The 14,328-nt window shown below is 37.1% G+C and overlaps 1 protein-coding gene across 1 annotated transcript in view; it reads right to left on the minus strand.

Annotated features, from left to right (window-relative positions):
- The window catches only part of MYO16 (myosin XVI), a 449,416-nt gene extending 435,290 nt beyond the window's left edge, over positions 1-14,126 (minus strand). Inside the window, exon 1 of the mRNA XM_005884469.2 lies at positions 13,959-14,126. Coding sequence (XP_005884531.1) covers positions 13,959-13,986 — 28 coding nt within the window. The 5' untranslated portion in view covers positions 13,987-14,126. The remainder of the gene's footprint in view (positions 1-13,958) is intronic.
- Between the last annotated feature and the right edge of the window lie 202 nt (positions 14,127-14,328).

Consider the following 14,328-nt stretch of genomic DNA (forward strand, 5'->3'; position numbering starts at 1 on the left):
AGAAAGGAAGGAAGGAAGGAAGGAAGGAAGGAAGGAAGGAAGGAAGGAAGGAAGGAAGGAAAGGAAGGAAGAAGGAAGGAGGCTGTATGTATATACTGGTATGTATGGATGGATATAATAAATGCTCCAATCCTTTGAGACCAGATATTTGAAAAAGAATGAGCAGAAAAAGCACAAGAACCCTGGAGATGAGAAACAGGAGACAGATATGTGCACTGGGGAAGCAGTCCTGAGCTATCACTGCTGAACCACACAGACATGGGGACCAGAAGCCTGTTCTGTTATCAGAATGAGCTCAGGATCTGCTCTCAAGCTAAAGTTGAGGACACAAAAATCAAGGCTGGACCCTGGTTAATGGACCTGGGATATACAAATCTCAGAGAAAGTGGGAATACAGCAATAATCCTCTGACTAAAACTGTCTAATTGAGATTTTTAAAAATCAAACCATCTCTTGACTGTTTCCCAATCCTGTGGCTTAATAACTAAAGCACAGTGGTTTGATAACCATATTTCTATTTATTTTGCTTACTAGTCAAATTCTCCATGCAGGTCAATGAGTTAAGATGAAAAAAAACACACAAAACAAAACAAAAAAAAACTTCCTATGAATATTTTATAGTGATTTTACTCATAATCATAAAAGATTGGAGACAACCAAAATACCCACAAACTAGAAAATGGATAAACACACTGTTGTATGTCCATACAACAGGATATTACTCAACAGCAAAAGAGATCAACAAATCAGATGCATGTATCAACATGAATAAATCTCAGATGGATTACACTAAAGACAGAAGCCAGTTTCTTCAAATTACTAAGCACACACTATACACTGAGAAATTGCATCCCTGGTATTTATCTCAGAGAAATGAAAGTGTATGTCCACACAAAAATCAGTAGAGAATTGTTCATAGCAGATTTGTTTCTAATAGACAGAAAGTGGAAACAAAAAATGTCACCCAATAGGTGAATAGATAAACCATGGTACATCCATCCCATGGAATACTACTCAGTAATTAAAAGGAAGAAATAATTGTTATTCATAACAACTTGGATGGATCTTAAGAGCATTAGGCTGAGTAAAGAAGCCAGTCTCAAAGGTCACATACTATATGGTTCCATTGATATGACATTCTGGAAAAAGCAAAGCTACAGGGACAGAAATGAGATCTGTCATGCCCAGGACTGGTAGCTGGGGAAGGGAATAGTGAATGGGAACGAGGAAACTTTTTGGTGTGAGGAAATGTCCCAAATCTGGATAGTGGAGCATTTACATCATAGGCTGCATTTGTCAAAATGTATCAAACTATACACCTAAAAATAAAATTCTGGAAGTAAATTATACCTCAATAAACTTGACTTAACAAAACAAACAAAATGATACTTAACACTAGAACCAATTTTTCAAATTTTTTAAGAAAGCATTAAAATAGATGTTTCAAAATACTGAGGCATATTTAATTATATGCTGCTACAATGAACATTTTTAATAAGAGAAAAATACTTTTTGGTATGATTTTTAAATTAAATTAAATTAATCACTTTTAAAAATATGAAATAAAGAGTCTTGTAAAAAAAATTCCAGCCCTTGTCATTTGTTGTAAATCAGAGAAGTTAGAGAAAGAATACTCAGTACTACCAGGTATCTGGTTAAAGTGAGGAAGAGGGGCCTGGCCAGAGTTGCTCAGTTGGTTGGGTGTCATCCCTGTGCAATGAAAGGTTGCCGGTTCAATTCCCAGTCAGGGCACATGCCAGATTGTGGGTTTAATCCCCAGTTGGGGAACAGGGAGAAGGCAACCAATTGATATTTCTCTCTCATACAGAGGTTTCTCTCTCCTCCTTCCTCCTTCTAAGCATGTCTGTGGGTGAGGATTAAAAAAAAAAAAAAAGTGAGAAAGAGCATAGTAACTCCATTCCTGCCCCAAATTCTCCATCTGCATTGCATGTCACAGATTTCTAAGAGTTTTCACATATTGTCACTGGACTTTAGATTTCAGGATTCTGGCAACAAATATGCCATTTTCAAAGGCAAGGACAGCACCTGCACCCACTCTGTATCCATCAGTGGCTCAGTAAGTTTTGACTACAGAGATGGATGAATGTATTATGGATAAAGGGGGGGGAGAATTATTAATAGACTGATTGACTTTCACAGACACCAATGAAGGGATATTATCAGCTACATTTTTCAAATGAGGAAAAGTACCAAGTCCTAGAGAAGTTAAGTGATACACCAAAAATGAAAAACAAAACAAAACACAAAAAACTAGAAAGTAGCTGAGACACCATAGGATTAGCCTGAAGGGTTCACAAGTAACAGTTGAGGCTCCCCAAATTATTGGGGAGGATGTGTCCTGCTTCCATCACCCTCACTGGCTAAATTTGTAATCAGTTCACACAGGCAGAGCATAGCACGCAGGGCTTTGCTGGCATATCTTAAACTGATTTTGCTGGTATGTCAGAGGTGATGTCCTTTATGGATCAGTGGTGAGATGAAAGAGAAAGATTAAGTCTTGTCTAGGATCTCATGAGAATAGAAAGGTGAAGCAACCTGTGGCCCTGCACTGATCTGTTCATGAGTGCCCTGAGGAAAGGGTGTGAACCAAAGCTATCTTAAAAGGGGAAGTTGTGCACAGTACAGAATAATGAACTAGAAATTTAGGAAACAATTCAACCTTTGAATGGTTTTCTCCTCTCAGTAATACTCCACAGAATTGACTTTTATGTACTTAAAATATGAGGCACCAGGAGGCATATCCTTCATTAATCTCCTATTTATAGTCATCCCTCTTGGAGGAGTAACTTTGTCCTTTTCTACTAACAGCCAGAATGAAGAAAAAACAGTCCATTGATTTCCACAAAACCATTCATTAATTTGAATGTGTCTCCTGCCACTCCTCATTTGTAGATAATAAATAATTCAAGACTCTTTCACCTTTTCATATTCAGAAGACCATAAAGTTCTGCCTTTAGTTATCCTTCCCTCAACCACTTCAACCACTTCCTATGAGCCAAGCTGAACTAAACAAAACTGGGGGCAGTACTTAGAATGTACCAATAATTCATTCAGTGTCATAATTTTCACTTTGCGTACCATCATCTTGCTTTACAGTATAGAGGAATTTCCAATTAGTTTTTTGACCACAACTATCTGTGGAGATGATATATTTAGTGAACTGCCCACAGTGACTTCCATATAGTTTTCTGAAGCTATAACTCAATTTAAAAACCAACAGTTTACGAGTCATTTTAATGGACTTTGCAGCTCTATGATGCATTCTCCTGAGAAAGGAACACATAATTCAACTGTGGTTTGGAACAGAAGTTTTCAAAGCCTGGTACAAAAGGGTGATTTTCATATAACAATCATTCTTAAAACACGATTTTATAGGTACTATTCTAGCATGAATTTACTTATGAAAATTGTTAAAAACCAATGTTTCTTTTATGTTAAGGCTTTCTAAAACTGCACTGTCAACATTAGTATTGTTATTGTCATTTTAATTTCTCAAAAAATTGGAAATGTCAAAGATTAAAAGAAAACAGTTCCAATACATAGCTTTTAATGATGGTGAGTGTGAAGGAATAAATAGGATTGAGTTTTCAAAGATGAGGAAGTAGCTACAGTAAATTAAAAACTATGCAAGTCTTTATACTCTTAAAATTTTTTTCAGGAACACATCTCTGCCCAACAATTGATCTTTATCTCTTTTTCCTTTTATTTTTCCTTCAGCTTATTCATCACTACCTTTATTTGCTGCCACAGTCACATTTTTTATTGAATGTATTGGGGTGAGCATAACTGCCTTCCTTTACCTTTTAGAAGCCAAAGCTTGTGAGTACTCTATACTCACCATGATGGGCTCCAGTCCCTACAGTTTGAATTCCACTCCCACCTATCCATTGCCTCAGCTTGGTGTCCACACCAATAAAGGATTGCTTGTCCGTTGTCCCAGTGAATCGTCTTGAACATGTACCCTAATCTTGTCACATCATGCCAGCTGTTTAGCAGACCCTGCCTCTTGACACGTGATGCTAGTGTTCTTAACTAAATACCCCTGAATTCCTTTGTGAATTCCTCTTCCTCTATTTTTCATAAGTTTTTGATCTGAGTTATCTATTTTTTGCCGGCTACTTCTTCCTGTACCATGGCTTAAACAAAACCAATGTGCCACTGTTCCCATTTCTATGTTAAATAAACATCTCTCACCTGAGCTTCAGGCCTGTTTATACAACTACCTACTGGGCAGCTCTCCTTGGACATCATGGAACTCAGTATAGCCAAGCCTACCCTTCCTCCCCTGGGTCACATCTGAAGCTTAATGGTTATGCCATACACATAGTTGCTCAAGCAAAAATCTAACTGCCAGCCAGTCTTAATCAATAATCCCTTTCTTTCATCCTTCACAACTCCTAAATTTGGCCTAAAGCCTAAGGTTCCTGGTACTCACATCTCTTTCATATTGTTCCATTTTTATCTACTCTCAAGTAACTCACCAGTATGCTCTCCCCTCCACCCAGGAGTGGACTGTCACATGAGACACCCAGCTGGCCTCCTGCACTCCACTGCTACTCCCCTCCACTTGTTCTCCATACTTGATCTGACTAATTAATGCAACTCTTTACTGTCTATTCTTTATTTTAGTGGTTTTTAATTTTTTTAGAGAGGGAGAGAAAAACATCGATTTGTTGTTTGTTGTTCCACTTATTTGTGCATCCAGTGGTTGCTTCTTCTATATGCCCTGACTGGGGATTGAACCCACAACCTTGGCTTATCTGGGAGGACACTCTAATCAATTGAGCTACCCAGCCAGGGCTTTGCTGTCCCTTCTTACAGTTGAAAGATTTTAATGGATTCCAATTACTCTCAGGAAAAGTCTACACATGGTGACATGGCCTATACATCCTTCAGAATCTGGATTCATGTTGAGGAAGAAGGAGCATAGGCTTAGTTTGGACAGTCCACATCTGCAGGGCTGATGGGATATAGTGGTCTGCTTGGGCTTGACAGTATGCACCTAGAGATTTTCCTGGAATCTATGAACAATGATGTTGACAATGAAATAATTAACCTAAACAGAACATACATTTAAAAAAAAGGCAAAGCAAAGCACAACTTTTTCACTGATCAGACAATAAGTTCTGTTAATTCTATCTTTAAAAATGTCTCTCAAATCAGATCATTGCTACCACCCTGATTTGAGCTGTCACCTGGCCTACTGCCTTGACTATACCCTTTACCATCTCTCCTGTCATCCATCTTTTGCAATGCCACCAAAGGACATACATTTAAAAAAAAGGCAAAGCAAAGCACAACTTTTTCACTGATCAGACAATAAGTTCTGTTAATTCTATCTTTAAAAATGTCTCTCAAATCAGATCATTGCTACCACCCTGATTTGAGCTGTCACCTGGCCTACTGCCTTGACTATACCCTTTACCATCTCTCCTGTCATCCATCTTTTGCAATGCCACCAGAATGACAGTTCTAAAACAGAAATCAGGTCATTTTCCTCATTCTTTAAAATCATTGAGGTAGCTCCCTCACATGATAAATAACATTTAAAAAATCATACTTGTCCAAATATTGCACATTGTTCTTCTCCCACCACATGGAGCACCTTTTGTTTGTTCTTTGAATGCACCATACACACACAACAAGGTTTTATGCACATCTCTTCTCCCAGGTTCCTCATCTATGTTGATCATGAGTAAATAGCTTCTCATCCTTAAATGGCTTCTCACTCACTCTGAAAAATTTGGCCCAGCTCCTTGTATACCTTTCCCACTGTTGCACTGGGTGCCTTTCTTCTGCCTTCTCTCAGAAAAGTGACTTACAGAAATGCATCTAAAGTGTTTATTCACATTCCAATCTCCCCTCTAGATTGTGAATTTCTTGCAGAAAAGAAATCTATTTGTCCATATAAATTGAGTGCATAGCACAATGTTTGGCATGAGGGAATGATTCAAATATCTGAAAACAATGGTTGTAAAAAAGACTAAGCCATGAACCTGGAAGGGCAGAATAAGTCAAAGAGTCAATCACAAGAACATTTTTTCAGGAAAATTAAGTGGGGGTGGAGGAGGGGGGTTGACTTAACAGATTAGAGAGTCACTACCTTAAACTATGCAAATATAGGGGCGGGGCAAAAGTATCTCTACAATTGTCCATATGGAAAACAATACAATCATTAGTAAATAATAATACAAAAAAACTGTTTCATGCACTTGTAACCGTAAACCAACTTTGCCAACCTGTGTATTTTGAGATATTGTGGCATGAATAAAGACAGTTTGACATGTCAATACAATAATAGAGCAGGAGCTAAAATGTAGTCATTGGATAGTAATTGGCATTTGAAGGGCATATATAAATAACATTTGTAATAAGTTTAGAAGTAAAAGTAAATGGAGCTATAGAATATATGTTGGAGTAGAGAAGAACATTGAAATAAAAAGTAGTTTTACTATGAATTTGGAAAGAAATGTCATTTAAAAAGTGAATTTCTAAGAACCTAGGTTCTTTAAATTGACAATATGAAACATACTCATCCCTGCCCCAGGGCCTTTGGACTTGCTGTTCCCTCTGCTTGGCTCCCTCACTTCAATTACTCAGAGGTCACTTCTCAAGAGAGGTTATCCCTTAACAACCTATTTAAAATTGTTTCTTACCAAGTTTTGTTCTCAGATCACTCATTAGATCTATAAACTCCTTTATTTTCTTCACATCAGTTGCTACTATCGAAAATTTTTATATACATCTGCTTGTTTACTTGCTTACGCTGTCTCCATACTAGCATGGGAACTTCAAGATGGAAGGGGGCCTGGCCCATGTGGCTCAGTTGGTTGAGCATCTTCCCATGGACCAAAAGGTCACTGGTTTAATTCCTCCTCAGGGCACATGCCTGGGTTGTGGGCTTAATCCCAGTAGGGTGTGTGCAGGAGGCAGCTGATCATTGTTTCTCTCTCATTGAAGTTTCTATATCTTTATTCCTCTTCCTTCCCCTCTCTCTAAAATTAATAAAAAAATATTTTTTTTTAAATAGGAGGGGTGCCCAGCTGGTGTGGCTCAGTGGTTGAGCATCAAATGACATGGTTTGATTCCCAGTCAGGGCACCTGCATGGGTTGCAGGCTCGATCCCCAGTAAGAGACGTGCATGACACAGTTGATTGATGATTGTCATCATTGATGTTTCTATTTCTCTCTCCTTCTCCCTTCCTATCTCTGAAAATCAATAAAAACATATTTAAAAAATAAATAAAAAATGGGAGGGGTGTTAGCTGGTTTGATTATCCTCTTATCCTTACCCCTTAGACCAGTGCTTAGAAAAGAATAGGAGCTCAATAATATTTCTTAGATTAATAAAGATATGAATTAATGACACAAAAGGAAAATGAAATAAATTTAATCTATCTAGCTGATCTAAGTTACCATGGCATGGTTATGTCCCTAAAGTGACACTAAGTGTAGGCCAACCATTGAAAGCATAAAGAGCCGCCTTTTATTCACCAAACAACCTATAGAAAGAGAAGGTATCACATTAGAATAACAGATGTTGGGTAAGAGCACAAGTTTGGATCCCTCCAGATATAATGACAAGCCTTTAATAATGCAATGTCAACACTGTAGCAATACACAAAGATCTATCATTGGATGGATCATCAGGACAAAAGTAGCCATGACATTCATGAGTTGGTTAAAAAAGTGAACTATATTAATAACACAGTCAAGTGTTGAATCATATACATATACTACAAGAATTTTATCATTTCATACATATCCTTTAATTCTGTTTCTTCACAACTGTTAAGGGAGGAAGAATAGGCATAGATGTAATAGATAGAGAGTGGCCTATATACCTCATTAGCACATTAATGATTTGTATCTTTTTCTTAATTGTATTAGGCATAAGAGTCCAAGATTTATCACTAGTATGTGAGCTTTACTTATTTTCTTCTACTAATATTCAATAAAATAGCTTTAATAAAATATTAAAATATTCTTGTATTTCTTATAAAATATTCATATAATTATCAATACTGTTATAAAGATAAGTATCAGTTTGGAGCAGTTGTACTACGTATTAAAACTAATTTATTTAGTAGAATTATAGATACTCTTGATCTACAGATCTTATTCTAATATGGTACTAAATTTAAATTGCTGGATAAATGTTTAAGTGCTAATAAGAATTTTCTTTCACTTAAGATTATTTAATTTTAGTTTACAATAGAAACATAAATATTTTAGAATATCTAGGAAAAATAATAATCAGAAGGGATTAAAGTTACTATACAGCCATAGTCACCAAAACAGTATGGCTATAAACTATACAAGCAGATCAGTGTAATTAACAGAAACTAGAAATAGATGCAAGTACATTTTGGAATTTAAAATGTGAAAAAATGTGGGGTAGATATGATTGGTTCATATAGCAATAAAAAAGAGGGAAAAAGTGCCCTCATCTCATATTGCACCTTAATTTTCAAGGATTAGAATTGTAAATATAAAAATAAAAGTTTAGAATAAGATGTTGAAGACTAATCATTTAGGAATAATAGCCAACCCAAAGCAATAACAAAACTAAAATCCATAAAGGAAAAAGAGACATCATTTCTATGTGAGAAAAGTGGGTGCCAAAAGTACCCCAAATGAAGACAAAACAAAAAACATAAATGCGATCTTCAGCACATATCCAGAAAAATATTAATGTAAAATTGTTTTTTAAAAGGATAAACAATTCATTATAAAAATGAGGACAGACATAAAGAAATAGGAATAACAAAAATGAGGGAAACCCTTAAGTGTCTATAATAATAAAAATGTAATATGCTAATTAGACCAGACGTCCTTCTGGATGTCATGCTGGACGTCCTTCCTGATGAAGGCAGGGCCGGAGTGAAGGCCGTGTCCCGGGTCCTGGGTGATGATGTCATGCTGGACGTCCTTCCTGATGAAGCCAGGGCCGGAGTGAAGGCCGTGTCCCGGGTCCTGGGTGCCAGAGGGAAGCCGGTGCCGGCATCCGGGGGAAGGAAGGCCTACTCTTGCACAAATTTTGTGCATTGGGCCTCTAGTTAGTAAAATAAAATTAGAGCCTTGTGAGGAACTATATTTCAACCATGAAGTTGACAACATTTGGAGATAGCATCCCAGGCTGGCAGATACAAGGATGGATGAGCATTCTCTGCTGGTGGTGGGAATCTCAAGTGCTATAGCTTCTTGGAAAAAATTTGGCAGTTACTACATAGTCAAAACTACACATGCCATCTGATTCAGCAATACTGCTTTTGTGAATCAATACTCTAGTAATATAAGCCAAATATTATTAAATATTAAAACAAATATGTTTTAATGCCTATCAAAAAGGGATGAGTTTATAAATTGCTTAATAAAGCTCTGAAATATTGCCTAACTATCAAAACAATAATAATTTGATATATCTTTATTGGTCAGAAAAGCTGTCCATGTTGTTACAGAAGGGAGGGAGATATCAGAGATAAAGGTACATATTAGGGAAAATACAGATAACATTTAAAGCCTCAGGAATGAATGAGGTCAACCAGGAATTTTGCAATTTCAGAGCCATGCTCTAAGAAGGACAGAAAGCTGACAAAGAGGCATAGAAAAAGTTGCCAGCAAAACAAGAGAAAAATCCTAAAAGAGAAGGTGGTAGTCAAGTGAGAAATTAACATGAGGAAGGACTCATGTCCATAAGATTTTGCCACATAAAGATGGTTTTTACTAAGTGGATTCGGTGCAACGGTGAATGGGGCAGCATTTTGAAGAATAAAAAAGGAAATGAGGGTCAGAAACCATGTGTACATACAGGCAATTTTTCCAAGTTGAGATCATGAACACAAGGAAATGTAGTGGCGGCCAGAAAGAAATATGAGGTCAAGAGAGACTGTGTGAAGATGGGCATATTAAGCCTTGTACTGATGCTGATGGAAATGGTGCAGGAGAGATTGGTGGTGCAGGATAAAAATTGAGAACTGAAGGAATGAGGAAATAGGGGGTAGAGCCTAGAACACATTGGCTTTGGCTACAAAGAGGAACAATTCATGGTCATACAATGGAAGTGGTCTCAGGAGCTCATATGTAGGCAGCTTTGTAGATTTAATGATGGGAAGATACAGGAGTTACTACCAGATAAATTCTATTTTCACAGGGTAAGAGATTTAAGGGATCTCTAGGCATGAACAATCACGCCTTCTAGTCAAACATGATAAGAGTGAGGGATAATGATGCCTATCTGAAATCAAAGTGAAATTAGTTTTTGTTCTGAAATCTTTCAGGGATTATCCCACTGCTTTGGTATAATATAAGGACCGATAATTTGGAAAGTTGGGTTCAAACTGAGTTAGGCATCTGTCTCTTGAGTGTAACAGAGGGAGATGAGGACAAGGGGGTGGAATGGGTTCAATGGTTGACCATGGATCTGGTTTGGGTAAAGAGTGGGGCTAAGGCAGAGTGAAACAATCGTGGGACCATGTGTTGGTGTTTTATGGAGCTTGCAGACTTGCTGTAGTGGAGTTTTTAAACAAATGAACAGCATGTACAATCTGGGAAAGATCAATGAAGGCATTTTAGTGGGAGTAGCATTTATGAGCATGAGTGATGAGGGGGAAAAATAAGGTGACCTTGGTATTGTAAAATTTGTTTAATATGAAAAATAGCAGCCTTTCTGGTATAATCCATCCTTAGTTATCTGTAAATGAATTAACAGTTCTAGAATATATTCATTTAAAATAACTTTAACCTTCTTCCTATTGTAAATTGCCCCAACCTCAAATAATTAGAGATAAATTAAACAAGGAGAAATATAGGCCAGGCATAGTTGTGGCAACACAGATTCCCAACACACATAAGAGGAATTTAACAGGGAAGCCCTCAAGTTTCTGCTCATTTGTTAAGAGTAAAGTTTCTGCTCATTTGTTAAAGGTAAAGCAGAAATATAGTTCCAAGTTTCCACATGGCACTAAAACTATGTGAGCCCTCAAGTTCCATTTCTCATTTCTGCTTGCACCTCTGCTGAGGCCCTGGCCAAATCCACAGGTCACTCTCCCCAGGCACAATGCAGAGATAGAATCTCACTACAGATCCATCTGAAGATACCTCTTGGCCAGAGTGATACAAGAAACATCAGCACTTTTTGTAGCAGTGTTCCTGAACTTTCCTGCTGTATCTTGCTTCTGCGATAAATTGTTCTACTCCAGTTTTTAACATGTCTATACGAGATATATGAAACATGCAGAAATAGGCCAGTTTCCAAGGAGTCAGAAAGAAATGTGGGTGTGATACAAATCTAAGCCATTTCTTTCTCTGAATATTCTCTTTTACACATTCTTAAAAAGTTTTGTTTTTCTGAGCGTAAAAGTAAAACTTGCCCACTGTAGACAATTTCGAAAAAATAGGACAGTTTATAAAAGTAACTGATAATTCCATGATTATAATTATTATATAAGTAATTATATTAAACATTGACCCATAATTAATTAATATATGAATATGTATATTTTCTATTTGTATATAATTAATTATAATTGATATAATGTATTATATATTTCATAAGCCAGAGTTAACTAATGTTGGAATTTGAGTTTAGATCTTTCAGCATATGCATACTTTAACAGTAAATAATGAGTACTTCCCTAGATGACTAAAAGTTATTGCAAACATTCTTTATTGGTCTCCCAACCTTCTGCCATAGGCTCCCTTACTAGGTTTCCATTGTTGCACATTTTCACCTTTTGCTCCTGCTCTGGAATCTGACTACTTCCTTCCTGCATTGCTGCCCAGCTTGGAAGTGGAAATGGTGCAGTGATAAGCCAAGGTCATAATGCAGAAGAAAGAAAGCACATGTAAGGACTGGATGCGAAGAATGTGGGCCATTAGCCTTGCCAGTGGAACAGTGCACTATGAGGGGCAAGAAAACGCATTATGGGAACATCTTATGCATCAGGAATAACGATTAAATTGTGGATTAGGATCCTTAACAATATATCCCTCTGATTCTATAAATGCCCTCAATTTTCCTTCTATATTCTATTCATCATTCAGTATCCAGCTCAAGACTATAAAATATCCCTTAATGAGTGGCACACAATGAAACATAATTTCTGAACTTCTTTAGCATGCTGTACCATTCTGCCAGAGAAGTTAGCATTCAACAATATTCATGGGGCGTTTTTTTTCCCCCTATTTTATACATATTGCCAAACACAGAGCTTAGAACATAGATCTTCAGCAAGTAGTTGGTAGTTATTTTGATAAATTCATGAGGAACATTTTTCCCACGTATTTGGAACATCTCATTATTCACTCATTTTAGATTTCATCTGGATTGTAAGAGTTATCTCAAATGCTTCCATTGACCAGACATCATCACTTCCTTTAATTTTCTGAATTCCAATAATTCAGCTGAAACAAAAATAATATAAGGCAGAAAAGGGCAACCCCCTGTTAAATTTGATGACCAAATGTACCCTGACTCTCCCAAGTTCATGTCACTGTGTCCCCTTGTGCTTCTGCCCATGCTCCATGGCTGCCTCCCACCAGATGTGTTCTGTCTGCTGAGAGCCCAGGCACCTGTAGAAATGGTGCAGAGGTTTCGGGATTTCCTCTGCAGAGGCACAGAGAGGAGAAATAATGACATTCTGCTGGTGCCGTAAAACAAGAGGGGCAATGCAAAACCAGCCAGGAACACTGTCTTATATATATTTCAGCAAGTTAATAACCCCAATGTTTCAGGGGTTAAAACAAAAGACTATCCTCATAATTCCTAAATATGCTGCATGGGACCAATTTTTATTAATTAAAGAGCTAATTTTCAAACTTATGAGCTGATCAGTGAATTCTTTTTGAGTTCAAATTGTTCTGCAAGACAAAAACATGTCTCTTTGGATTGTGCTGAAGAGTAAGCCATTTTTATTTTTATTAATCAGAGTTTTAATAGCTATATACATCCCCCACAAAAGACAAGTGGAAGGTAAGTATTTTATCCTTCTCAGTTATCATTATTTTTCAGTATCCTTTAGTGTAAAACTCAAGATCCTTTCAAAACATGTGTTCCCTTAATGATGTTACTTAAATGTAACATTGTAATGTCCTTTGCCAACAAAACCCTCATCCTAAGAGGAAACCATTTTCTACAAATGTCATGTGTAACTTTAAGATGACATAAATGTACAGAAGTTTTCAGAAGTGCTACTGGAGAAAAATGTATATCTAGCAAGCCATTCTTGCTATAATACGTCTCCCTCTTCATTATTACCACCCAGAGAAGGCTTAAATGTTGCTTTTATCTAGCTCAGAAAATCCTGTTAAAATTCAGGCACTGAAAAAACCCTTCATGGACCCATCGGAAAAGCCAGTAACAAACTATATTTCACCCTCCTAGCATCCATGTAGAGCATTTGGTACAGTACAGATGTCATTCGAGTCCCTGAGCACTGCAAGGTGAATGGTGCAAGGACAAAACTTTACAGTCAAGGATAATCCTAACAATCAAGCTTACACGTTGAGCACTGGATTTAGGCATTAAGCAGTAAAACTTGAGAGTAAAATGATAACTGAATGTCCTTGGCCATACATGAATAAACTAAGTTTTGTTGCAAACACTTTATTAATATATGCTGATCCCCAGAAATATTCTTATAAAATTCCTTTTTATGGATTGCTTATTTTTAAAAAAAGGAATGTATGTATCTTTTTCTATAAAAAGCTAAAGTTTTAAAGATTTTTATACTGCCAGCATTTGGCTCACACTGGAATTATTTCAGAACCTGAAATTAAGAGGAAACGCATTTAGCATGTAAAACATCTTTCAAAGTCACTGTTCAATGCCATTCACCCAGATGTGGCATACTAGAAGACCTGCCTTAATTTTAGCACCTGCATAAAATAATATTTCAAGAAAACAACCACATGAGCAAAATATCAAGCTTACTTACAGCACTTGATAAAATGATAGTGAGACATCGTTCCATCTCAGAGAAAAATCTTGCTATGGGTTCCAGCATTCTCTTCTGCTACAACTGTTGATCCCAGGAGATGCATTATTTAGAGCCCTGACTCAGGTAACAGTTTACCTCAGGATGCATTATTGAACAGGAGCTGTGTTCCATGATCATGCAAAAAGCTTCAAACTCATTCTCATTCAGCAGCCAGAGTTAAGATAACGCCTCTCTGTGGGTCTGGAGCCACCACTGCTGCACGTGCTATTGTAGTGTCCTTGATTGACAGGGCTCCTAGCGCCACAATCCCGGGAATAGTCCATTCTAATTGGTGCTCACATGCAGCCACATTCTGCCAGCACGGAGG

The sequence above is a fragment of the Myotis brandtii genome, unplaced genomic scaffold (genome assembly GCF_000412655.1).
Source record: "Myotis brandtii unplaced genomic scaffold, ASM41265v1 scaffold83, whole genome shotgun sequence".
In the NCBI taxonomy this organism is placed as follows: Eukaryota; Metazoa; Chordata; class Mammalia; order Chiroptera; family Vespertilionidae; genus Myotis; species Myotis brandtii.